At 43.7% G+C, this 26,393-nt stretch overlaps 7 protein-coding genes across 7 annotated transcripts; 2 read left to right on the top strand and 5 right to left on the bottom strand.

Moving 5' to 3' along the window:
- Window positions 1-12,401: 12,401 nt before the first annotated feature.
- On the bottom strand, window positions 12,402-13,713 carry PV07_12519 (uncharacterized protein). Its single transcript, XM_016400051.1, has 2 exons — window positions 13,490-13,713; window positions 12,402-13,439 (listed from the first exon to the last, which is right to left on the bottom strand). The coding sequence occupies exons 1-2, from the start codon at window positions 13,605-13,607 to the stop codon at window positions 12,793-12,795; spliced, it is 765 nt and encodes a 254-aa protein (XP_016242319.1). The 5' UTR covers window positions 13,608-13,713; the 3' UTR covers window positions 12,402-12,792.
- Window positions 13,714-14,182: 469 nt separating this feature from the next.
- PV07_12520 (uncharacterized protein) lies at window positions 14,183-16,500 on the bottom strand (the record flags this gene model as incomplete). Its single annotated transcript, XM_016400052.1, has 9 exons — window positions 14,183-14,542; window positions 14,607-14,738; window positions 14,811-15,030; window positions 15,132-15,468; window positions 15,566-15,726; window positions 15,787-15,946; window positions 16,005-16,198; window positions 16,270-16,329; window positions 16,410-16,500. The coding sequence occupies 9 exons, from the start codon at window positions 16,498-16,500 to the stop codon at window positions 14,353-14,355; spliced, it is 1,545 nt and encodes a 514-aa protein (XP_016242320.1). The 3' UTR covers window positions 14,183-14,352.
- Window positions 16,501-17,293: 793 nt separating this feature from the next.
- On the bottom strand, window positions 17,294-19,823 carry PV07_12521 (uncharacterized protein; the record flags this gene model as incomplete). Its single annotated transcript, XM_016400053.1, has 8 exons — window positions 19,474-19,823; window positions 19,319-19,379; window positions 18,871-19,259; window positions 18,521-18,805; window positions 18,253-18,432; window positions 18,067-18,188; window positions 17,947-17,976; window positions 17,294-17,883 (listed from the first exon to the last, which is right to left on the bottom strand). Exons 1-8 carry the CDS (start codon window positions 19,701-19,703, stop codon window positions 17,294-17,296), a joined length of 1,887 nt encoding a protein of 628 aa, XP_016242321.1. The 5' UTR covers window positions 19,704-19,823.
- Window positions 19,824-20,403: 580 nt separating this feature from the next.
- On the top strand, window positions 20,404-21,626 carry PV07_12522 (uncharacterized protein; the record flags this gene model as incomplete). The annotated part of the gene is made up of 4 exons (XM_016400054.1): window positions 20,404-20,838; window positions 20,898-21,165; window positions 21,248-21,337; window positions 21,421-21,626. 4 exons carry the CDS (start codon window positions 20,404-20,406, stop codon window positions 21,624-21,626), a joined length of 999 nt encoding a protein of 332 aa, XP_016242322.1.
- Window positions 21,627-21,820: 194 nt separating this feature from the next.
- Window positions 21,821-23,270, bottom strand: PV07_12523 (uncharacterized protein). The gene has a single exon (XM_016400055.1). The coding sequence runs from the start codon at window positions 23,114-23,116 to the stop codon at window positions 21,860-21,862; it is 1,257 nt and encodes a 418-aa protein (XP_016242323.1). The 5' UTR covers window positions 23,117-23,270; the 3' UTR covers window positions 21,821-21,859.
- Window positions 23,271-23,713: 443 nt separating this feature from the next.
- On the top strand, window positions 23,714-24,974 carry PV07_12524 (uncharacterized protein; the record flags this gene model as incomplete). The annotated part of the gene is made up of 2 exons (XM_016400056.1): window positions 23,714-23,776; window positions 23,830-24,974. The coding sequence occupies exons 1-2, from the start codon at window positions 23,746-23,748 to the stop codon at window positions 24,972-24,974; spliced, it is 1,176 nt and encodes a 391-aa protein (XP_016242324.1). The 5' UTR covers window positions 23,714-23,745.
- Window positions 24,943-26,189, bottom strand: PV07_12525 (deoxyribose-phosphate aldolase). The gene has a single exon (XM_016400057.1). The coding sequence runs from the start codon at window positions 25,978-25,980 to the stop codon at window positions 25,159-25,161; it is 822 nt and encodes a 273-aa protein (XP_016242325.1). The 5' UTR covers window positions 25,981-26,189; the 3' UTR covers window positions 24,943-25,158.
- Window positions 26,190-26,393: the final 204 nt, after the last annotated feature.

Consider the following 26,393-nt stretch of genomic DNA (forward strand, 5'->3'; position numbering starts at 1 on the left):
GAGTTAGCTAGCATAGCGAGTTAGCTAGCATAGCGAGTTAGCTAGCATAGCGAGTTAGCTAGCATAGCGAGTTAGCTAGCATAGCGAGTCAGCTACCTAACCACCATCATACGACAATCTAATTTAATTACACTACTAACCTAAGATAAATTTACTTAATCTACTTAGAACTAGATATATTAGACATTTCTTTATCCTTGTTCGGAGGACATAGAGTAGATTGGCTCATAGGATCGTACCCTTTTAGGTAATGTACGTGACTGTTAGGAAGCTTAGTTAAGTTAACTATCTGAGAGGAGAGAACGCTCTTATATAGACAAAGGAAACACTACTAGATAGCGCTAGAAACACCTAGTAGGTGGATTTCTAAGCACTATTAGTAATAAATCACACCACTAGTAACGCCACCCTTAACGCCACCTATATCACGTGATCTAGTATAGACTAGTAGCGTTAACTAGTCACGTGATAAGACGCTAGGCCTAATTAGGCCATACGCCTAAATGGCGATATTCCACAATCCTCTTAATACGTACGTACATTATACTTAGACTTTCTATAGGTACTATATTATTATTAAGTTAGCTTATCCCCTCTTATACGACTATTACTTATATACTTTTCTTACTCTACCTACTTATCTATATCCCTCTAGTTAATTATATCCTACGTATCTCGTATAGTAAGTAATCCTCCTTATTAGATCTATACTCTTTTCTCTCTACAATACTTACTTAGCGTATAATTTATCTCTTTAAGCTCTTAGATATAATCCTTTATTAATATAATTTAATATATTATAGTAGTTATATCTTTCACTATCTAGTCTATCGCCTTATAAATCGCTATTAGAGAGCTATCTTAATATTAAGTAACTTTCCCCTTAATAAAATTAGACTATAAAATTATCTTATACGTAGTCTATAGCGTCTTAGAGACCTAAGGAGTAGTTATTAGTAAGGGGAGTATTAGTAGTATTAGCGTCTAAAGCTTTATATCTAGCTTTAAAAGGACTATATTTAGATTAAAAGAGATAAGCTCTACTTCTTAGAAATCTCCTCGTACGTTTTCCTCGCTAAAAGATACGAAAAAAGCGTTCTTAAATACTATAAAGAACTTAACCTTAGTAATATAGGTTACGTATATCTAGACTAGGTTCTTAATTTCTTTACTATATAATCGCTTTAAGGGACTAAAATATCTAACGTTAAGTAGTTAAAGTAGATATAATAAATATATAGGCATATAGAGTATAATAATATTATTCTCCTTATAAAAGCTCTTAAAATCTACTAAGTAATAACTTTTATAGTCGTCTAGGATTAATAGACGAAATATACCCTTTATACGACTATAACTATATTTATTAAAGTATTTGACCTAATTAAGACTAATCTCGTTCATTATCTATCTATTATCGCTAAGTATAATAACCTAGTTAGATAGAAGGAGACTATCTTAGTACTATAATATAAGGTAATACTTACTAGCGACTATAATAAAAGGTAATATAGTCTAGTCGTATAAATTAACACCCTAGATCACTATAGTCTATTCCTAATTACTAGGCTATATTATCTTAACCTTTCTATACCCTTTAGAACTCATTATAACTATTATAGACGAGATTAGACCTATTATAAACCTAGTCTCGTTAAAGTTCTAAGTGTTATCTTTATAGATCCTATACTTAGCTATTACGTTCCGTACGAGGTTAAACTAGGCTTAAATAGTTACTAGATCTTTATATTAGGCTCTCTAGTAGTCGTATCTATATATAAATCACGTTTATAGCTCTTAATGTTATTTAATAAAGTTCAATGCCTAACGTAGTCTAACGTATGACGCGCTACGCGTTATATGTAGTTTATTAGCTATATCTCCCACACTACTAAGTTAGGGAGGAAATCCTCGCAAATATAGGTTAAGGACCTCTTATACGAGGACTGATTCTTTAAGGTTAGTTAAATTTTAAGAATTCGCTAGTTAGTTACGTTAGAAAGGTTAACCCTTTCTTCGATTATAGAGGGTTACTTTAGGGATATTATAGACTTTAGTAATAGATCGTACGCTCTATTTTAGATCGCGTTTAAGAGCTTAAAGAGTAAGGAGTATTCTAGCTTCTTTCTGAGTAGATTTCATTTATTTTAGTGGAGTACTTAAAGGAATAAGTTGAAGGTAATATATGGTGCGGAAAGTGCGTGACTCGCTATGCTACGCGACTCGCTATGCACCCACGTTATACTAAAAGAAATTATTATAGATAGAGATAAGCTCTTTATATCTAAGTTCTAGAGAGAACTAATAAGACTATTAATAATAAAGTATAAACTATCTATAAATAAATAATTAAACGGAAAGAATAAACTAAATCTTAGAATAATATCTATAGATATACGTAGACTATAGATAGACTAATTAAGTTATAATATTATCTATTATATAGTTTTACTTTAATAATTATAAATTAGTAATAGAATTAAGTCTATTCTATACTAACTATAGATTTTACTCTAAGCTAGAAGAAATAATTAAGAAAAGTACTAACTTAAGAGCCTTAGAAAAAGTAATAATAATTAGAGAAATATACTAGAGATTATAGATAGATCTTAGATTCCTTATAGAAAGAATAATAAAATACGTAAATAAGAAAAGAGTTAAGAGACTGCCTCTAAAGGAGGGAGACTTCGTTTACTTTTTATAAAAAAATATTAAAATAAAGTAACTAAGTACGAAATTAGATTACGTTAAGCTAGGATCGTTTTAAGTAAAAGAGAAGTTAGGAAAAGTTAATTATTAGTTAGAACTTCTAAAGAATATAAGAAATTATAATATATTCTATATTACTCTACTTAAACTAGTACTAAAGAACGCTAAACTAGTTTAATTACTACTACTAGATAAGGAAGTTATACTAGAGGAATACTATATAAAGGAAGTACTTTAGAGACGCGTTAAGCGTAGTACTCTCTAGTACCTAATTAAATAGTTAGGGTACGATAAGTTAGAAAATAGCTAGGAACTAGAATCTTACCTATCGAAGGAGGTTCTAAGGGAAACTTAAAACTAATACCTGAAGTAGTTCTAGGATTTAATAAGGTAGCTATCAGAGCTACTTCCTATATAACCTAAATAAGTTAGGCTCCTTAGTTATAGATCCTTTATTATATAAGTTAGGTCTAGTAGACGTAAGGTATAAATAGTTAGATAACTAAAGAATAGTATAGTTAAGTAGATATTATAAGTTAGCTACGAGAGAGTATAACTATAAAAGGGGAATAAGCGTAGCTATATACTTATAAGGTCCGTCCTAAATAGGTAACTAAAGATAGTATATTAGTATATTAATATATTAATATACTAATATATTAATACATTATATTTCCTTTTCTAAAAGTCACGTACTATACGTAACCTTAGCCTTATCTTCTTTACGTATACCTCCTCACTAGGCTACCTCCCTTAGTAGACCTTCTCTTGGGTATCCCGCCCTTAGGTCGTATGTAAGGCCGTTTCTAATACGCTACTTATGTAGATACTTAGTATAGGATAATAATTACTCTTAATTATAATAATAAACTATCTTATAGTTAGCGTACTTAGTATAGACTACTATTATAATATTATTAGGATTAGAAGAGATAGAGTTAGTGAGTTCGTTATGACGTTCGTTTTGTATTTTTATAAGCTTTATAGAACGGTAAGGTTTAGCTATGTAGAAGGGCTATATAGTTAACTATAGGAACTAAGAAGAAAGAAAGGATAAGAGGGTTAATAGAGTAGGCGCGACCTACCTTATATACGTTAAGGATAATAGATAGGTTAAGAGGGGGATAGTATTAGAAACGGCCTTATATGTAACCTGGGGTGAGATACCTAAGAGAAGGTCTACTAAGACAGGTAGCTTAGCGAGGAAATATATATATAAGAAATAAGACTAAAGTTACGTAAGGTACGTAACTTCCGAGAAAGGAAATATACAATATATTAGTATATTAGACTAGATTATGTTAATATACTAATATACTATCTTTAGTTATCTATTTAGGATAGACCTTATAAGTATATAGCTACGCTTATTCCCCTTTTATAGTTATACTCTCTTATAGCTAACTTATAATATCTACTTAATTATACTATTCTTTAGTTACTTAACTACTTATACCTTATGTCTACTAGACCTAGCTTATGTAATAAAGGATCTATGACTGAGGAACCTAACTCACTTAGGTTACATAGGAAGTAGCTATAATAGGTTAAACCCGGGAGAAGGCTCAGTTCTGGCGAACTAGCGCTAAGACCAACGCTAGGAAATACTACCTCCTAATTAGTTAAGATATATATAATATAAGGGATATAAAATCCTAATAGCTAAGATACTATACGTAAGGGAAGATAAGGAGTTAGAATAAGTACGTAAGGGAAGGTAAGGAGCTAGAATAAGTACGTAAGGAAAGGAGTAAGGAGGTGAGGATAATAGTTACCTCCTTACGGTACGTTAGAGGATATAAGGAGAAAGGAAGAATAGCTATTCCTTCCTTCTCTCTCCTTAGATTTATCCTCCTTATTATTAGGTTAGCTAACTAATTATAGAACTCTTTCTAAACTCTTATATTAGGATAAATCTCCTATTTCTCGTACCTCCTCCGTATATATTAATAATAGAAATAGATTTATTATCTATATTAGGTCTAACTCCACCCCTAGAGTAAGTAGCGTAGTTATATTAGATAGTTTAGATATAGAACTAGTGAATAGAAGGTCTAGAGTAGCTACTCTAGAACTAGTAGAATAGTAGGAGTACCTCTACTCCTAAGTTAATATTATAGGAGAATAATAACGTATAGGAACTAATAGCTATATATAAATTATTAGATTAAAAATATTAAAAACTCCCTAAACTCCCTAAGTTTAGTAGAAAGTAGATAGAATTTCGACTATACCTTACGTAGATAAAGGCGAAGCTTAATATCGATAAGGATAAGGATACTAAGATCGTATAATTTTAGTATATATATAGTAGACTATAAGGAGAAGCTCTTACATAAGTTAATACCTAAGTAGATATAGTTACTTTAATAGACTAGATAATAGTTTAAGGTCTTTTTACGTAACTATAGGTAGTATATAAAGACTACGAAGTCACTAAGCGAGTATCTTAGAAACTTAGCTTTATATAGTAAGGGATAAAGACATTTAGTACGTTCCTCACTAAATTCGACTATATAATACTAGACGCTAGTAGTCTTAGTTAGGATAACTAGGTTAAGAAGACCTTCTTAGCTAACTATCTATTATATAAGCTATAGAATATGGTTATAGTAACCTCTATCCCTAGATTATATAAGGAGTACTATACGTTACTTTATACTATTAGTATTAACCTAGAGAACCTCTAATATAAGAAGGGATAGGATAAGCCCCTTATAATAAAGGACTCGTTAATACTAATTAAGGTTACTCTAGTAGAAGATATAATGAAGTGGGAGCCGTTAGACACTACTACCGTAGCTATCGTACATATATAGCGCGCCTAATAGGTATCTAAGGAAATATTAGATAAGCGAAAGGAAGTAGGACGCTATCTTTAATACGGATTAGGAGAATACTTCGTACGCTAATACTCCCTACTCCTAGTAATGCGTCCTTAAGTAGGATATATAGTAGCTATAGCTATAACTATAGAAGAAGAGAGTAATGAGGATCTGAAAAATAAGTAACTTCTGATAAAAGTTACTATTAGGAGTGTATAAAGATTTAGGAAGCCTAGTAAGGATTTTAAGGTTTAATAGATAAGTTACCCTTCTTAGTACTTATAATAGTAAATAAGGAATATTCTATATCTATACTTATGAATTCTAAGTATTTATTATATAATCTTATTAACGCTTATTTTACTTCTTAATAAAATCTTTAGCGTATATAGATTCCCTCTTAATCTATTATAGGATTTAATAAATTAATAAACTTATTAATCTTAAAAGTGACTAAATTAGAGATTAATATTAATAGATATAAGGAAACTACCTTCCTATATATTGTCCTAAGCTTAACCTTATACGATATTATATTAGGACTTCCTTAGATAAAACGGAACGATATACGACTTTATCTAAAGGAGTTCTATCTATATCTAGGACTATAGAGAATACGCGTATAAAATAAATTAAAGGCGACCCCTCTAAAAGTTAACTATAGCCTTATAAGCGTAGTAGCTTTCTCTCTACTTACGCGATAATAATATAAGTAGAAGGGTATATAAGTATTTACTACTAGTCTAGCTAATATTAATAAAGCCCTAATAGTTAAAAAGATAATAGACTCCTATATAAAGTTATTAGAATACCTATACCCCTTTCTTAACGTATTTAATAGGATAATAGCGGATAAACTATCGCTACTCTAAGGGAAAGGGATAGACTATATAATAGACCTTATATAGGACGATAGGAGAATCCCTAAGGTATCTTAGGGCTTACTATATAATATATTAAGAGAAGAACTACTTATTCTACGGAAGATACTTATAGAGCTACTTAATAAGGGGTTTATCTAAGTAAGTAACTTACTAGTGATAGCGCTAGTCCTCTTCGTATAGAAGTTAGAGAGAGGACTACGATTCTATATAGACTACTATAGATTAAATAAGATTATAAGGAAGGATCGGTACTCTCTACCGTTAATCTACGAAATACTATAGAATATTAGATAAGCTAAATAGTATATAAAGCTTAATATTATTATAGTATTCTACTAGATTTATATTATAGAAGGAGATAAATAGAAGATAGTGTTCTATATAAGATACGGACTATATAAATAGCTTATTACCCCTTTTAGATTAGTAAACGCGCCTAGTATATTCTAGAAGTATATTAATTAGACCTTACGTAACTACCTTAACGTCTTCTACTTAGCCTATATTAATAATATCCTAATCTATTTATATAGATTATTAGAAGAGTACTAAAATCATATTTAGAAGGTCCTTAAACGCCTACGTAAGATAGGATTATAGATTAATATCGATAAGTATAAATTTATTGTTAAGTTAACGAAATACCTAGAGTTTATTATTAAAGTAGAGAAAGGTATATAAATAGATCTAAAGAAGATAAAGGCGATCCTCGATTAGGAAGTCTCTAAATTAATAAAGGGAGTATAAAGCTTTATTAGATTTACGAACTTCTATAGGAAGTTTATACGAGACTTCTCTAAGATTATACTTTCTATTATGACTCTTATATAGAAGGATACGACGTTTTAATAGATAACGGAGGTAGACTATGATGGGTTGAACCTAGGAGAAGGCTCAGTTCTGGCGAACCAGCGCTAAGACCAACGCTAGGAAATACTGCCTCCTAATTAGTCAAGATACACACGGTGTAAGGGATATAAAGTCCTAATAGCTAAGACACCGTACGTAAGGGAAGGTAAGGAGTTAGAATAAGTACGTAAGGGAAGGTAAGGAGCTAGAATAAGTACGTAAGGGAAGGAGTAAGGAGGTGAGGATAATAGTTACCTCCTTACGGCGCGTTAGAGGATATAAGGAGAAAGGAAGGATAGCTATTCCTTCCTTCTCTCTCCTCAGATTTATCCTCCTTATTACTAGGTTAGCTAGCTAGTTATAGAACTCTTTCTAAACCCTCATATAGACTAAGCCTTTATATAACTAAAAAGGATATTTACGATAGCTCTAATATTAATCCTATTTGACTATAAGAGAGAGACTATTATAGAAGTTAATGCGTTAAAATAGTGTATTAGAGGGACGCTCTTCTAAGTTAATAATAAGAGAGTTATACGCCCCTATACCTTCTTCTTAAAGAGGAATTACTTAACTAAATATAACTATAAGCTCTATAATAAGGAAATACTTACTATTATACGATACCTAGAGGAATAGAATACTAAACTATAAAGCGTTAAGAAATTTAAGATCTAGTCTAACTATAAGAACCTTAAATACTTTATGTCTATACGAAAACTCACTAAGAGATAAATAGGTTAATTCCTTATTCTATCGAGGTATAACTTTATAATCTTATACGTCTTTAGAAGGTGAAATATTTAAGTAGACACCCTCTCCTAGAGAGAGTAGGATATACCTTAAGACTAAGAGGATAAAAGACTTTAGTATCGTATAGTGCGCCTTATTAAGCTAGAGATACTAGATAAAACGGGATCTAAGGCACTATAAGTGAATATAATATTAATAGAAGGACTATTAATTAAAGAATAATAGAGATTAACTTAATAGAATAACTAAATATATTAGGAGACTATTAAGTCTATATAAAGAGGAGCCTATATATTCCTCTCTAACCTAAGTCTAAAAGTATTAATTATAGAATATACCCTTAATAAGGAAGAGTAACTACTATTTTAGGGATAATATTAGGTACTAGAATTAGAGGCTCTCTATATAGTAATTATTTAATAGGTATATAACTTAAAGGTCACTAGTTACCTAGGTTAAGAGAGGATAATAGCCTTAATAATAAGGTAGTTCTTCTAGCTAAATATATTATAAGATATTCGAAGATTTATATAGAACTATAACATCTATAGATAGATAAAGACCTAGAAGGAATAGAAATAGGGATTCCTAAAGCCTCTCCTAATCCCCGATTAACTATAGAAGAAAGTATTAGTTAATTTCATTACGGAACTCCTAGAGAGTTAGGGCTATATAAACCTAATAGTTATTATAGATTAACTAGGGAAAGGAGTCTTACTTAAACTATTAACGATTAAGTTAAAAGACGGAATAGGAGTCTTCCTACGGACGTTCTATTAATAATATAGACTACTATTAGTAATTATATTAGATTACGACCCCTAATTCGTAAGTATACTATAGAAAAGGATCTATTAACTCTTAGGTATTATATAGCGACTATCTATAGCTTACTACCTAGAGATAGATAGATCTACTAAGCGAATAAACTAAATAGTTAAAATATACCTTTATACGTTTATAAATGGAAAATAGGATAACTAGGTAGAACTCCTACCTATAGCGGAATTAGTAATTAATAATCGTAACGTATACTCTATAGGAGTTAGCCTATTCTTCCTACTATATAGATATTATATTAAGCTACTTTAAATATAAGAACCTCTCTATATAGTAGAGACTCCTTAAGAACCTATATAATAAGTAGACTTTATTATACGATAACTTTAGGAAGTAAGAGAATAGATATAGTCTTTAATAGTTATCGTATAGTAGGAATAGGAGGAGAGAATAAATTAAACGTAATAATAGATACTATAATTCTAAGTTAGTGATAAGGTATAGCTTAACTTAAGAAACGTATAAATAATATATACTAGTAAGAAACTAGACTAGAAGAATATAAAGTATACTATTATAAAGGTAGTAGGATCTTATAGTTACCGCCTAAATACCCTACTAGATATTCATAATGTCTTCTACTTAGACCTCCTTTATATAGCCTTAACGGACCCTCTTAACTCGTAGAGAATGGATAATAACTAGTCTATACTAGTGATAGTTAAAGATAATGAAGAATATAAGGTGAGGGTAATCCTAGAAGATAAGGTTATATAAAGAGGAAGAGGATCCTAGAAGTAATATCTAGTGAAATAGACTAGATACGCTAAACTAATATAGGAACTAGCTAACGCGCTATAAGACTCCGCCGCGCTGGATACGTATAAGGCTTCCTAGGTAAGTATAGAAGGAGGGAGAGAGTGATGTAATAGGTTGAACTTAGGAGAAGGCTTAGTTCTAGCGAACTAGCGCTAAGACTAACGCTAGGAAATATTACCTCCTAATTAGTTAAGACGTATATAATATAAGAGATATAAAATCCTAATAACTAAGACACTATACGTAAGGGAAGGTAAGGAGTTAGAATAAGTATATAAGGGAAAGTAAGGAGTTAGAATAAGTATATAAGGAAAGGAGTAAGGAGGTGAGGATAATAGTTACCTCCTTATAACGTATTAGAGGATATAAGGAGAAAGGAAGGATAGTTATTCCTTCCTTCTCTCTCCTTAGATTTATCCTCCTTATTACTAGATTAGCTAGCTAGTTATAGAACTCTTTCCAAACCCTCATAGTAGCTCTAATATAGTACTTAGCGATAGATAGATTCCGTAGTAATAAGTATCCTTCTACATCTAGTAGTGACATAAACTTATTATATAAGGGGAGGATGCTTCTTAGATGCGAGAAGTATACTTTTCTTATGCGGACTATATGCGGCCTAAAGTGGCTTAGCGCGGTCCGGCTTAGCGCGATCTCGATTATGCTTGGCTTCCTGGTCCTGTTTATGATAATATAGAACTATACTATACTTAGAGAGCGATTATTGTGAGGGTTTGGAAAGAGTTCTACAACTAGCTAGCTAACCTAGTAATAAGGAGGATAAATCTAAGGAGAGAGAAGGAAGGAATAGCTATCCTTCCTTTCTCCTTATATCCTCTAACGCGCCGTAAGGAGGTAACTATTATCCTCACCTCCTTACTCCTTTCCTTACGTACTTATTCTAGCTCCTTACCTTCCCTTACGTACTTATTCTAACTCCTTACCTTCCCTTACGTACGGTGTCTTAGCTATTAGGACTTTATATCCCTTGCACCGTATACGTCTTAACTAATCAGGAGGCAGCATTTCGCCTATACATTATATAGGCAAATCTTGACTAATTAGGAGGCAGTATTTCCTGGCGTTAGTCTTGGCGCTGGTTCGCCAGAACCGAGCCTTCTCCTGGGTTCAACCCATCATAATTATAGCTATAGTACGGGTCGCGATTAGTTATTTTTAGCGATCCTCGATACTCTTTCGTTAATAAATAACTCGCGCGATAAAGATAACGACTCGAAATTAAGCTAAGATAGACTTTTAGATATACTAAGTAAATCTAAGAGATAATATTTACGACTTTCAATAATACTATAGTAATATAGCGATATTCGCGATCTAATCGGGGAGTAGAGTAAAGTAGGATAACTAAGAATATTTTAGGTATATAGATAATACTCCGTGTAGATAATACCCTAGCTAGTTTCTTAGCGCGATTTAGTATATGTAGGGGTCACCCGTATATGCTGGAATGATGTTAGGGAGTGAAAGCGAATCAAAGTAAGCAAGTCCTGCAGACATTGACTCGCAGTCCGCTAATGCCATGGCAGTGATTGCTGCCCTGGTGCCCGCGACTCCTGTTGGTAGAGTAGCCTGGAAGATTTCTTACCCGGTGCATTGGAAAATGGGCAGTTTAAGCCTGCACCTCCCGCCGAGGTCGTCGGTGAGGGACTCGAATAGGTCCAGGCAGGGATTTCCAGGCTCAGGCAGGGATTTCCAGGCTCAAGCAGGGCGTTTCGGCCAGGAAAATAGTCGTCAAGCTGTCATAGCAGATAGTATGAATTGAAGGGGGAGGCAGAGGGCAGGAGACGAGAAGCCCATCATGGGCACTTTTCCGGCATCTTTGCCGAGGCAAGCCCACCCGCCAATCAGCGTTTCGTGTTTAGAACTGCACCTCAATTGGCCGTCACTCACTCAATCAAGCCTCAAGCTCCTCACTGCCGTTCCACCTCCTCACCCAGTGCCCGATCCCATAACTCTCCTCATCTCCTCCTACGACTGCCTTCCCCTTCAAACGCAACGATGGGCGGTGGTGGAAATATACCGTACCCCAAACACGTCTGGTCACCCGCCGGTGGATGGTATGGCTAACCTCACAATTGGAAATCAAACACGATAGTGATGGGCGTGGTTATTGTAACTTGCACAGCGCTCGTCTGGAGAGTCTCGGCGCAGAGGGAAACAAGATATAAGATGCCCAGAGAAGATGTGTTTTTCCCGAGTCGGTAGTAAGTCATACCTACACAATCGCGGAAGATGCACCAGGAGAACAGGACGGGAGAAAGCGCCCGCTCTAACGACAGTGTTATTTCTCGGGGGTTTCAGTATGCTGACGGTGTCGTAGTTGGAGCAAACAGATAATCGAGCACGAGAAAGCGCAGAAAGGGCAATAAACCTCCTCGAACCGTCAACATCAACCGTCCAACCTAGGAGAAAGGCAAGTTCATCGATGACCGCTAGCCTACGTTCAGAGTTCCAAAACTATATACCACGATTACCGGGCACTGTCGCATCGTTTGAATGGCGTGGGGCGGGAAGATGACCCGAGCATCATCCATCTCAAGTCTTTGAAAATGATCCTCCAGAAGATATGGATGGCGAAAAGGCGGGCGCCTCGGGCTTTGTACATATCTCCGGCAAAGGGGCTGGATCCGAGCATCTTGGTCCAGGCAGGAGGCAGGTTTACCATAAATATCAAGCAAAACGAAGGAAGAAACAACCAAGCTATCAGCTCGTGCGCGACCGCTTGCGTGATTGCTGTCGAGGACTTCGCTCACGTTTGAGGTACTCTCTGAAGTGTTCGGAATATCGCGCCCCGTTCCAACAATCACCGTCCGTCTCTGACACAGTCGGCATCCCCGTCTGCTCAACAGCATATCCTGCCGCCACGGATGCATGCGCCAACGCTATCAAAAGCCCTTTCTCTTGTCCATCATGCCCAAATCTTCGACATTCGCTGCGTTGGCCATCGTGCTGCCAGTCAAGCCAATAGCCAGAGCTCCCAGGAATGTATTTCCTCCGCCCGTGGGATCGACCACCCGTTCTTTGCTCTGGTGATATGCTCGGAGATGTATAGAACCAAAATTCGTGTCGTCCACGGGATAGTACGTCGTGCAACCTTGTGCACCTTCCCTGATGACTAAGATTGTCGTTCGCGAACGCAGTCCGTTCTCCTGCTACCCGGATCTGAGGTGATTCACTCCCAACAGATACTGTACTTGGATTTCTTTGGTCTGACATTCTGGCGATCCCTCGAAGAAAGACGCAAACTCGTCGGCGTTGGGACTGACCACGTCCAGGTAACCCGCGGCTTCCCTCAGTCTCGACAACTCCTCTGGCGTGCACAGATGGGGGACCGGTTCCCAGACAAAGATAGGCCGATCGTCATCCACGCCGGCGCTTGTGTCTACAAGCAATCTCTTCCGCCGGTCCAAGATGCCCTGGACGAGACTGATACACCTCGCTGGCGAACACACCATGTGGAAACTCCGGCTCAGCAACTGCTCGTCGTTCAAGTCGTTCTCGTCCAGCCGTAACTTCGGCGTGATATACTTGAACGCGCGGAACTCGTTCTCGCCGTATCCATTCCAGGCCGTCGTCGTGTGCCTCTGCGCGTCATGTCGGAACACACAACTCGTTCGCCACGACTCGATGACTTGTCGGAACCGAGGCGGGAAGTCGGAGCCCATGTCCACGATCCAACTTACCAGGTGAGCATTACGCGGGCCGGCGGCGAGACGGGACCCCAGCGCGGCATAGGTTCCTGCGCCGCCGATGATGTTTTCCTGGGGCGACTGCTGGTTGTCTAAGTATTCGATTCGGTCTGTCCGACGTGTCAGTGAGGGATTCAGGAGGAGGGAGTGTACGAGATGCCTATGATGAACATGCCCAGGGTGCAGAAGGCTAATCTGGAACGGCGCCGATCCGTCCCAAAGTCTGACATCTTCCGGTGCCGCGCTATTGTCGAAGCCGGTGAGGAGGGCACGCTCATGAGGTGAATCTTGAGAGGGAGTAACTCCTTCTTCGTGGATGAAATTCAATCAATCTTGCATCCTCACTGACTTTCGTGCCCCTTTGTATCCACCTGATATCAGTCGCCTTTGCAGGTTCTCTCCTACACCGGAAATCAACGGAGGAACATAGTCACCTCAGCGCATAAAAGGAAACTGAGTCAGCACATTCGGTCACGTGTCCGTGAGGACCCTTTGCCTAAGAAATGAGAGTATTCTGAAGAGTATCGGGGACAGCCTCGTCCAGATACAACTAATTGACCCTCGTATCTGGCTGCTACGAGGCCGGGACTGGACTGCCAACCCCCTACGTTTGACAAATTCATGTTGTAGCCTCGCTCCTAGGACCCTCTAGAGGAGTCGAGAAACTAGTTACTGGGGGTGTTGCGCACAAGTGATGGCTACCACAGGTGTAAAAGGACAGAGTCAAGAAGGGCTCCCAATCGCCTGCTAATCGTAAGTACTTAGAAACGTATCTAACGAAAACAGTTATTGGTTGAAAATCCTGGAACTATGATTCTGTACAACTCGCATCTTCCGCTTTCGCATAAGCCGTAGAGGTCCTTCGTCATCTCATTCCCGGTCCAATGTCTTTCGTTGACGGTAGAAACAAGAACTGGCAAGCACAGGGAGACACAGAAACATGACGCGGACCTCGGTGCCCTCGTCTTTTTCTATACACAACTTTATTCCTCACCTGGCGCCCCGAAACAACCCGGCATCTCCTCACTCGATATGACTGATTTGCATTTGAAGCTCTGTTTCCTTCCCCTCTCGGGTCACATCGATGATCTTCAAGGCCTCGTCGCCGTCGAACACAACGGCGATTTCTTCGATGGTCAAGTTCCTCGTCTCTGGATAGAAGAAATAGATGATGACGAAGATGACGAACAAGATGGCAATGAAAACGGAGTAGCTGTAACGGAGGGGCAGAGGTCAGACAAGAGCGGTAATATTTGAGAGCAGAATGAACAACCTACTATTTCCAATGCAGAGAAGTCAGTGCGACAGGGTTGGCCCAGGTGGTGATAGCCAACGCAGCAGTCTGAGTCCAGACAAAGATAGCTTGACCCTTTGTCCTCATGGAGAACGTAAGAATCTCGACAGGATAACTAGTGCAGCAATACGTCAGTACATGTCGATGCTGGCTAGAGATGTCAAGGGCAGGAATAGAGAACACCCACGAGTAGGACAACACGGTCCACGCCAGGTCGTAGAAGCCGAAGAAGATGAAGAGGAATGGAATCGTCGCGGTTCCGGCACTCAACAACCCAAACTCTGCGTATCCTGCGGAGAGACCCATGACAATAACCATACACACAAAGCAGCCAGCGGTCGAACTCAGCCACAAGGGTCGGCGGCCAGCCCTGTCGACAGCCAGCGAAGCCAACACGCTGACAACAACTAAAACGACAAATGTCAGTCTTACAACGCCACTGGTACTTGCTGTGGGTAAGGACAGGATCGACAGCAATGGGGCGCTGAGATGGGAGACTTCAACGTACAGTTCCAGGCGTTCATGCCAATGAGAATGTCCAACTGTTGTGCCGTTTCCTTGATGCCGAGACTGTCCAGAATCGGGCTCAGATAGAAGGAAATGATGCTGTTTCCAGCCCAAGCGGTTCCAATTGCCGTGACGATGACAATCAAGATTCGGTGACGGTTGGCCTTGGTCCGGAGGAAATCCAAGTAGCTGATCTGCGCATGGATTACTTCCTCTCGAAGGGCTTCTTGGATTTCGCGCATTTCGTACAGGACCAGCGGATCATCCACATTGCCATTGGCGTGGTACCTGGCGAGCACGGTTCGGGCCTTGTCAACCTCATCCCTTTTCACGAGCCACTATTTGAATTGACCCGGTTAGCAGGCCTCTTCCCAATCCTAGAACAAGAAAGCACAGCAATGGGTCGCCGAAATCCTCTGTGGAATCCACACTTACCCTCGGAGATTCCATCATGTTCAAAGTGGCCAGGATTGTGAATGCAGGACCCACGATCATAAAGAAGCAAGGAATGCGCCAAGCTTTATTTCCAGAAAGATTGAGACAGCCGCGGCAGATGATAGCAGAAAGTAGGGAGGCAATGTACCATGCGGCCATGTCTGTTTCGTAGTATTAGCCAAAGCCGTGCTAGTGGATGATTTTATTTCTCGCGGACTCACAGAAAGCCCCCATCTTCGCCCGGTAACGTGGATGTGCAATCTCTTGAAGCAGGGGTGCGGCCACCACCAGAGAGCCCTGAACACCGAAGCCGAGAAGAGCTCGGCCTCCGATGAACATGGACGAATGTGTCGAAAGTGAGATGAGCAGAGCACCGGCAATCTACATGGTAATTTTCAGGTTGAGGAGAGCACCACATAAAGAAAGGACGGAGACTCACGGCGAAAGCGGAACAGATCCAGACAACAAGCCGTTTACCGTAGCGTTGAGCAGCAAAGTCTGCCAGGAAGCTCGATACCAAGCCGGGGAAGTAGGCAGCCGAAGTCATCAAGCCAAGAGTATTGCTCGATGGGTGGTTGAAGTATTCCTGCCAAGCATCGATACTCTGCAAGCCGTTCAAGAGACTGCCATCATCTAAGGAAAAATGTCAACATCGATCGAGACAGGTCGGGCTTGCCATGGCAGAAAGAATTTGGGAGACTCACATCCGTTGAAAAATAGGGTGCCACAGAGTCCTATACAATGAATGACATTCCATCTGAGACCTGGTGGATCATGTCTTTGGTCAGCAACGTACACCTCAATGGTCGACATGGGCTCAGAGTGCCCGCAGATAACAACATACCCGGATCAAGCCACCAATACTTGTTGGCGCCATTTTGGATGTGCGCAAAGCTGGCAACCTTGGTATCTATCGCAGCGCCGGCGAGTCCCATGTCGAGAGATCTCCAAGGTGCTCGGATGGTATGAGTAGGGGCGGCGGCACAGCGGTCGGATTTGGAAAAACAGATGAGATGCGACCCCAGGAGTCGTGAACGGGCTGCTTGGTAGATCGACGAGAATGGAGGCACTTTAAAGATATAATCTGGGGTTCGAGATCACGCTGCACAAACTGGGGAATCTGCTCTAGGGCTCCGCTAAGACGGGGACTCCAAGACCCTATGCAGTGCAGAGGTGTATGCTGTTAGCCCACTCGCTACCGCTAGACCAGGTCTCTGCGCAGGGCCCGAGCATAGTTTTTTTCAAGCTGGAGCAGATTGAGCTGCTCGTCCTTTGAAGCTTCGACCCGGCGGAGCGGATTACTACCGAAGGTCAAGCGCGGTGGAGAATAATCTCCGCCCCAGTCCCGTCACAGGGTCACGACCTCCTTCCGACTTCGGTCTCTGATATCCAGACCTTGTTCACCAGACTGGATCTCTCAACGTGCGGTCCGGAATGCTTAGGGCACGCCATGCAAAGCCCAATGACAAAGAGAAACCCCTTGGTAGCTCCCTCTTCTCAGGAGATGGCTCAACGCCTAGATCTCCTGGTCGGACAGCTCCTCAATCCTTACCAGAGGGATCCAGCAATGGCCATATTGGTCATGTACCAACCACATAGGGTGATCATATCTCGACCGAGAAGCATGAACGAGTTCGACTGCGTCAAGGAGTAAGAAGATGTCTCCTCCTTTCTGGTTTTCCAATTGGTGAATTCTATCTTTCAAACAGGCCCTTAGATGTCTAGACTTCATACAGTTCCCCCGCCAGCCGGGAGACTCTGTTTTTTGCCCACCTCGACCTGCTCTGGCTGACTTGTTGTCACCCCATTCCTCCGGTCCTCTAGCAAATTCGTTAGATTCTCTCTATCTCTCTCCTTTTCAGCTTCCAAGTCGCCCTGGAACCCCGAGGCAGCCAACCAATCCGGATCGATGTTCTCGACTTTGAAGTACGGGCTCACGTCGTCGCCCGAGATCATTCCCATTGTGGTCCCCATCCCCAGCCACGCCCACATATTCCCAGCGCCAACACCCTCGATAGAATCCTTGTGTATAATCTCGTAGTCCTCCCATCTCGGGTTCTGGACTGTTGCCATGTAATGCAGGGACGCACCAGGCCAGAGAGCATTGATCCGGCCCGTCTTTGGGTCCTTGTACCATGAGCGACACTCTTCGGTCCACACCGTCTTCTGCATCCACTTCTGGACGTGTTCGTTATAAGCATCGGTAACAGACTGCTTCGGGGCAAATGAGTGCAGGTTCTCGGTTTGAAGCTTGTTGATGGCCTTTGTCACATATTCGCCGACGAGGCAGAGAGGACCCATGACGGAACCATTCGCAACTAAACCAAGCAAAAATTAGCCTCACTTTCGCAATCATGTTCGCGTGGTACGTGAAGTCATACCTGGCCAGGTAGGCCCGATAAATGTAAAAACTGGAGACCGAGAATGAGATTAGCAAAGTCTTCAGCTGAAAAGGCATTTGCAAGGAGAGCAAATGGAGGAAGGAAACAAAGGCTTCATACGGTTGGGAAAATCCGGGATTGACAGTCCAAGGTAGCTTTCTGGATGATCTTGCCACTTCTCAGCTAGATCGATGCCACTTTTTCCGACTAAGGGAAAGACTGGACGATAAGACACGTCGAAGCTGGTCACGTATGTTAGAAGAATGTACCGTTACGTCGCAGAATATCGTTCAGGAAAGAACATACCCGGTAGCACAGACAATGGTGTCGCACTTCCGCTCGATTCCATCGCCTCCAATGACACCGTCCTCGGTAATCTCGACGACCGGTGTGAAGTGTACGTTGACGTTCGGTTTCTGGATAGCGTTCATGTATGGATCACCGGGAGTGACCCGGCGACATCCAACAGACCATTTTGGCGTGAAGCTACAAGGATAGAAATGCAAAGGTTAGCTTTGCATACTCCTCGCAACTGAACGGCACGTTGGGAACATCAAAGATGCCATTGACGCACCCCTTTAATAGCCTCTCATCCTTGATGATCGACTTCATCCTGTCACCAAAAATTTTCGCCAATTTAGCCGAAGCTTCTGTGCCTTTGAAAACGAAATCCCAGAGTCCGTTGACTTGATCCTCGATGAATTTGACGTGCTTGACCATCTCGGACGGCTCGTTTCGGAACTTGTTCTTTTCTTCCTGGGAATATTCCTTGTTCTGCTGTGTGTTACCGGCAATGGAAACGAACCACACGCCGGTGCGAATGAAAATGTCCATATGCCTGACGAATGGTTGCATAGCCCTGGGTGTGAGATCAGTACGAAGCCTCATGTGTCTTGTATACGAGCAGCCAGATAATTGACTCACGGAACAGTCTGTATACTCGATGCACCGCTACCAATGACGGCCACGCGATCCTTTGTCCAGTCATCCTGCTGATACTCTTTCGGCCACCGCGCCGTGTGCATGAGTTTGCCCTTGAACTTTTCTATACCTTTGATTTCAGGCCACTTGAAGTTGTTGAGAATACCGGTGCCATGGAGAAGAATGTCACAGCGATCCTCGAATTCTCGACACTCTCCGCTTGCCGTCTTCTGTCGCAACTTGACCAGCCACTCTCCGGCTTTCTCCTGCCAGTAACAACCAATGACTTCGGTGTTGAATATCATATGTTTCCGCAGGCCCCATACTTCACACACTTTGTCAAGGTAGGTCCAGATGTCTGGTGCATGAGAGAAGAAACGTGGCCAATCGGGCTGGAACATTTAGCTTAGCTTGCCTCCCTTTGCTCGCGAGCCCCTGGTGTAAAACTCACGTGCAGGGCGAAATTGTAGGTATAAGCATGCGAAGGGACATCACAAGCACAGCCTGGGTACCTGGGATATCCAAATTAGAATGTCATCAACATTTGAAACCCTGCTTTTCGAAGCCCCTTATGATGTGTGCACGGCGGTCTGAATGCTCTCATACCTGTTCACGAGCCAAGTCCCTCCCAGGTCTTCGTTCATGTCATAGATGACATGTTCAACATTTTGACAGTCTTTCTGAATTCGATAGGCCATGAGAATGCCACTGACCCCCGCACCGATACTAAGAACCCGGACTTTCCGGTTCTGCGGGTTGCCCAGCACGACGTTTGGTACCTCATAAGTCGCCGAGTGAGTCTGATTCCCGCCCAGGGTACTGACGTCTGGTGACATTTTGCGTTTTACTTGATGACGAGGACTCTTTGTGGCAGAGGTCTATGATTGCGGTAGTAAACAAAATTGTCTATGCTCAACCAAGCAGGCTACGCAAAATAGCTGAGCTACACGTTGAACTGGCGACCAGCCAAGAAATGGTCGATACGAACACGAGATATATAGATTCAGGACAATCTGAAAGACATCTACGTTGTCTGTCCGTGTTGTGACGATCATGTCCGATCCAAAGAGTCACATGAAGCCGATTCGCCTGCTTTGATGGAGAAGAGGATGCGGCGCGAACTGCCACATTGGCACTAGCACCAGCTTCTTTCACCCACCCAACATGTCACTCGTCCAGATTGCCGAGGTAGGAAATGCATCCGTGCTGTATACCTTTACTACATTGTAGCGGCCGAATCGATTGGAATAGCCTGATCTCCGTCGATACCTTGCCTAGTTCTATCGCGAGTGGCGGTCTGAATCCGGAGGTTGCTGGATAAGTTCGGTGGAGCAAGATAGAACAGAGCCGGGCAAGTAGGGATTTCTCTTCTCGAACACGTATTTCGAGCACCAGGTTGTGGTGTTCTGTCCTGAAAGGCACGTCTCGAAACACATCTTTGCAAGTTTCCAGAGCGTTTAAAAAAATGGCAGCATCCGACAGCGAGAGTTGGCTCGATTTTGCCAGGATCAACCCGGAATTAGAGCAGGTCGGTCCATGTCACCGGCCCCCCTGACTCTGTCCACAGCTGATACCGGAACGGTGAAGATTTTCGGGAATCTTCCAGAAATCCCGAGGGTATCAGGCACCATTCAGTCGCTTCGCCAGACCGAAGCAGCAGAGAGGGAGCAGAAAGGCCCCCCGCGGCTGGAGGCAGGTGTTGTCGAGAAGGACTCGACAATCCTAGCCAGAGACGGTCACCCGATTCCAGTACGATTTTACTCTCCCACGGTCCCTTCAACAAAAGGATATCCCCTCGTCGTAGCATTCCACGGCGGTGGGTTTTGTCTCGGTGGGCTCGATGGAGAGGAAGCGGACTGTCGCGAGTTCGTGAAACGTCATCAATGCATATGTGTCAACGTCGACTACCGCCTGGCACCAGAGTATCCCTTTCCTACCGGTGTCAATGACAGCTGGGACGCTCTCAAATGGGTGTGTGTTTCTATTGCCCTTCCGATGAAAAGAAAACCACTGAAAAAAGAGGGCATCAGATAGCGGAACATACGGCCGAGCTCAAAGCTGATCCTTCCAAAGGCTTTATTGTCGAAGGCTGTTCAGCCGGTGCCAATTTAGCAGCGGTAGTATCCTTGATGGCCAGAGACAAGAAGCTGTCACCACCCTTGACGGGAGAATTGCTCAAGATCCCATGCCTGCTGACCGCGGATGCTGTTCCCGCAGAATACAAGCCACTCTACAGAAGCTACGAGCAGAACGAAGATGCGGCAATCCTGCCCACGCCAGCAATACAAATATTCTGGGGTAATGTCACGGCATTCCAATCCCGTCGCAACCTTGGGGATGAATATTTCGCTGACTTTTTGGGTTTCCACTTGTCAAACAGACAGCTACAAAGGAGACACCTCATCGTGGCTTTTCAACCCATTTAACCATCCCGACGGTCACGCCGGCCTTCCTCCTGTCTACTTTCAGGGTAAGTCTTATTTCGCTGTTCCCTTTCACGTTCTACCCAGCCATTTCGACCAAGAAGGAACCATTTCTCAAAATTCTTTGCAGTCTGTGGCATGGACCCACTCCGAGATGAGGCGTTGATCTACGAGAAAGTCCTTCGCGAGCAGTACGGGGTTGAAACAAACCTCAAGGTATACCCGGGAGTGCCTCATGGCTTCTGGACGGCATTCCCCGATTTGCAGGTCAGCAAGAAGTTCGTCGAGGATACAAGTGAAGCTTTGGGGTGGCTGCTGGACCGCTCGAAGAAATAAACCCGGATAGCCAAGAGTTTGTCGAGGAAGGGGATTGTTGGTGATGAGGGTTGTACTGATAGCCATGGTCACAACCTATAGAGCCTGGATTTAGACAGAGCCTGTAGCAGAATTTGTCTGGTTTTTATGGAGTTATATATGCCCGTATCTTGATGAAACGTTGGACACAGGTATCACATCTGGAGTATATTATCGCTAGCTTTACCGTCTGCGATACATCACCCCTACTCCTATCACTCAGCCTCAGGGATTGGATCTTTTCGCACTCTCTTGGTCCTCCCTTCAACGGTCCACCGGATCTGGTTGGCCCAGCGAACCTGAACGCCCAAATCATCTGCCCAGCTCCACACCAGACCAGGGTTTTTCAGAAATGGCCGGCCCGCGAAGATCACGTCGAGCCCTCCTTCAAGGAGTTCGTTGGCCTGGTGACCATGTGTGATGTTTCCGACTGTGCTCACCAGCATCCGATCTCCGACCGCAGATTTGGCGGCCTGTGCAAATGGGGTCTGATAAGCTGGTCCGCCCCGGACTTTCTGTAATGGGTGCAGTCCTCCCGAGGAGATGTCGTACAAATCGACTCCAAGATCGGCCAGGATTGGCGCCAGCCGAGCCGTATCTTCCACCCTCCATGACCCCGGCAGTGACAATTCCTCTTCCAGCCAGTCCGTCCCGTTGACTCGCAGAAACAAAGGCATGGTCTCGGGCATACTCGCTCGCGTGAGCTGCACGATCTCCCGGGTCAACCGTGTCCGATTTTCAAAGTTGCCTCCATACTCATCCGAGCGATGGTTTGAGGCTGGTGAGTGGAAAGAAGAGAGCAGATAGCCATGTCCCGCATGGATCTCAATCACATCGAATCCCGCTCTTACAGCGCGCTGCATGGCGGCAACGTAAGCGGTCTTGATTTCTTTGATTTGGTCGATTGTCAGAGCGCGGGGCTCAGCCAGGTGAGGATATGATACGGGGCTGGGCCCGACCACTTGCGAAGACCACCCGCCCAAGTCGTCGGGTATCAGCTCTGCTGCTGCCAACCATGGAGCTACGGTGGACGCTTTCCTTCCTCCGTGCGCCAGCTGGATGCCTATTTTCTGATTCTGAGAGTGTGCAAACTCCACAAGCCGCGCGAGAGGTGCAATTTGCTCGTCTGACCAGATACCAGGGTCTTGTGGCGAAGTTCGGCCATTAGGAGTGACCGATATCCCTTCGGTCATGGTGAGGCCAGCTCCACGCATGATGATACCGCCCAGATGCGCCATGTGCCAAGGGGTTACTGTTCCATTCGCCGGATCCGCGGAATACTGAGCCATCGGGGCCAGCCATATGCGATTGGGAAAAGTGACGCCCCTGATCGTAAGAGGTTGAAAGAGCTTTGGAATGGGTGCATTGCCGGCTTGAGGCGAGACAGCCGTACCAGCAGGAACATCCTGCGCAGGACTATAGAAGCTGACCCCCTTTGCACCCGGGTTGTCAAGATGATGTGTGACAGCCATGATAGTCCTGCACTGTAATAGGCCTTGGCACCTAGTAGACGGCTTTGTCGGCGAACTGCGAAATGGTCATCTACTCCCGAGGGGCATTTGTACGTCAATGCCTAGGTACTATAGGTCTTGCGAAATTGGAAATAAATCAGAAAGTAGCATAAGGTTGTAAGGATCGAAGCCTGGCTTGAGAGCCACCGGAGTTGGCAACAGTAATAGGCGCGTAGAGTTGATGGCGACGGGATCGCGCCCTCAATGCTCCACCATGAAGCGGCCCTGTGGCCACCCGACGAGATTCAGCCTGGTCAAGGTCTTTTTAGGCATTCGATGTAGAATCTTCTGATTGCGGAGCAACTTGCTGGATAGACCACATATTCAGTGCGACAACACGAGGGGTGCCACTTTCATGCCCAACCCTAACGTGATCCCCGGAGACTCGGGGCGTTCGGGACAGGTCGTGTCCTATTTCCGCCGGGGAGTACGGGAAGAATTTCCCGTCCCAGCCATCCGCTCCAACCTAAGATTGTCCATATGGGCATTGCACCTCCTTCGATGATCATGGAGCCCTTGCAATCCAATCGCATTAAGTACACGTCACGTTCCTTTCCCATATTCTCACTCCGTCTTAATAGTGGTCCACCATGGCCCAAACCATCCGTTGGGGAATACTAGGTTGGTACTGTCGAAACGTACTCTTGACTTGACAAGACTGAAGTGATCAACAGCGACGGGCCTGATCGCCGAGGCTTTCGCGAAGGACCTGCTGGTCGACCCCAGGACTCGCCGAGTCACATCCATCAAGCACAGCGTCGTTGCCGCGGCCAGTTCGACCAGTGACACTCGGGCTCAAGAGTTTCTGACTAAGATTGGAGCTTCGTCGGCCAATGCCTACGGAACATACAAGGAGCTAGTAGAGGATCCCAACGTTGACATCATCTACGTCGCAACACCTCATTCTCACCACTACCAAAATGCTATGCTCTGCCTCGAAGCGGGGAAGCATGTCCTGTGCGAAAAAGCTTTCACCGTCAACGCGGCACAGGCTTGCAAGCTGGTGGAGAAGGCCCGAGAAAGAGACGTGTTCCTCATGGAGGCCGTTTGGACAAGATATTTCCCCTTGTCCATCTACGTGCGCGAGGTGATTACATCGGGCACAATTGGCGAGGTGACTCGAGTTTTCGCAGACAACTCCATGGCCCACGATGTGGAAGCGAACTGGCCGGACGGAAAGCACCGTATGGTCAACCCCGATCTTGCCGGAGGCGCATTGCTTGATATGGGCATTTACTCTCTGACCTGGGTCTTTCAAACCTTGTATTCTACTCAATCCAGTCCGAAGCCTCCCCGCGTGGTTTCCTCCATGAGAAAATACAAGACTGGGGTCGACGAGCTCACGACTATTCTCCTGACATTCCCACGATCCACTGGTGACGCTCATGCCGTCGCCACGTGCGGCTTTCGGACTGCAAGCGACCCGGACGGACAAGGCACCGGTGGTCCTGCCGTGCGAGTGCAAGGCACCAAGGGAGAGATCCAAGTCTTTCCTCCAGCTTTCCGACCTACGAGGACAAAACTGGTCCTCGAAAACGGCACGGTGGACGAAAACATCTTTGAGTACCCCGGCCCTGGCGCAGGAAGTGGGTGGTTCAATGGGTTTTCAACTTACCTCCATGCCGAAGGCGAAGGGCATGGCATGTTTTATGAAGCCGACGAGGCGGCATATGCTCTGGTCGAATGCCGAAAGGAGGGTAGACTTCAGAGCTTACAGGAATCCGTGGTCATTATGGAGGTCATGGACGAGGTACGCCGGCAAAATGGACTAAGGTTTGCCGACAACATCGAGACAACAGACTGGCCTGTATATTTTTAAAGTCTTGTGTCAACTGGGCGCCATGATAGAAGGAAAGAACTTTGCGCTCGGTTGTATAGCTGCTCTATGCTTAGACCTCTCAGACGCCTGGTACCTCATGCAACACCCTCCCATGGCAGCCCTCCCTCAAAACAACGGAAAATACGAGCCGCTCACTGTGACCCATCCATACTCTGTATTGACTTTAATACCCACCGCCCTCGCTTCCATTGATGGGCACGAACTGCACTGTCGTCGGCTGCTCAGTGATCCCCCTCTTCTTTGCATCCTCTAGAATGGTCACCGTGGCCGTAGCCCCGATTCTCGTCACGCCCAATGACATGACATGCAGTAAGTCATCAAGACTTCTCACACCCCCCGCTGCCTTGATCTGGACGCTAGGTTTTGAGTGCTTCCTCATCAGCTTCAAGTGCGGGACTGTTGCCCCCTTGTAGGTGTAGAGACCGTTGGGCTGTTTCACGAAGCCATAGCCGGTCGAAGTCTTGATAAATGCCACGTCGAGATCGGAGCAAATCTGACAAAGACGGATGATGTGCTTCTCTTCCAAATAGTCATTCTCGAAAATGACCTTCAAGATGGCTCCATGTCGTACCACGACCTCGTTGATCTGCCGGATCTCTTCAGTCACGTATTCCCACTCATTCCCGAGAGCTTTCCCGATGTTGATCACCATGTCGATCTCTTGACCTCCCGCTTTCGCTGCCGCTTCGGCTTCGGAAACCTTGACCTCAGTGGTGCTGTTGCCGTGCGGAAAGCCGATGACAGGACAGATACGTACTCCTGTGTCTTCGAGCTCCTTTTTCGCAAGGGGGATGAGATAAGGCTTGACACATGCCGTGGCCACGCCGTACTGTTTGGCGATCTTGAGTCCCGACAAAATGTCATCGTCGGTCATGGTGGGATGTAGTAGGGAGTGATCGATCATCTGGGCAAGCTGTGATAATGTTACCGTAATGGTGTGATTGGGACTAGAGCCATTGGTGAGGCCTTCGTTTGAAGGAGCCATAGCGATTGTCGCAAGATTTCGATAGTCTCAGCGCTCGAGCTACGATGAATTCCAAGGGACAGAAAGTAAGCGTACTTGTCAATTACGTCGGGTCAGAGTTCGAAATGTTTTATACATTGGCGCGGAATCGGTCAGAAGCAGTTGGGAAAATCTGGCCAACCCGCAGGGCAAGTGCGTCAATTGTGCCACCTGGTCGACGAGGGTCCTGCAGGCTTGCCCAGCCCGCCCAGCCAGTCGGCAGGAGATTTCGAAAGATCGAAGACCACACCATCCGGGTGGAACATGGTCCTTTGGCAGCAACATGAAGTTGGGGAGTGGCCCTGTCCCACACAGGCTCGGCGATCAGGCCCATGATCGTAGGGCCGTGTGGGTCCAGTCCGATCGAGCCGCCGGAGCAGATTACCCCGTTTGGA

Source organism: Cladophialophora immunda (assembly GCF_000835495.1).
Source record: "Cladophialophora immunda strain CBS 83496 unplaced genomic scaffold supercont1.10, whole genome shotgun sequence".
Lineage (NCBI taxonomy): Eukaryota > Fungi > Ascomycota > Eurotiomycetes > Chaetothyriales > Herpotrichiellaceae > Cladophialophora > Cladophialophora immunda.

What these genes read in the sequence shown, in the direction of transcription:
- PV07_12525 (XM_016400057.1), bottom strand. Translation starts at nt 25,980, where the DNA reads ATGGCTCCTTCAAACGAAGGCCTCACCAATGGCTCTAGTCCCAATCAC.
- PV07_12523 (XM_016400055.1), bottom strand. Translation starts at nt 23,116, where the DNA reads ATGGCTGTCACACATCATCTTGACAACCCGGGTGCAAAGGGGGTCAGC.
- PV07_12519 (XM_016400051.1), bottom strand. Translation starts at nt 13,607, where the DNA reads ATGAGCGTGCCCTCCTCACCGGCTTCGACAATAGCGCGGCACCGGAAG. An exon ending in CCTGGGCATGTTCATCATAG is followed by an intron (nt 13,440 to 13,489) that starts GCATCTCGTACA and finishes CACGTCGGACAG; the next exon opens with ACCGAATCGAATACTTAGAC.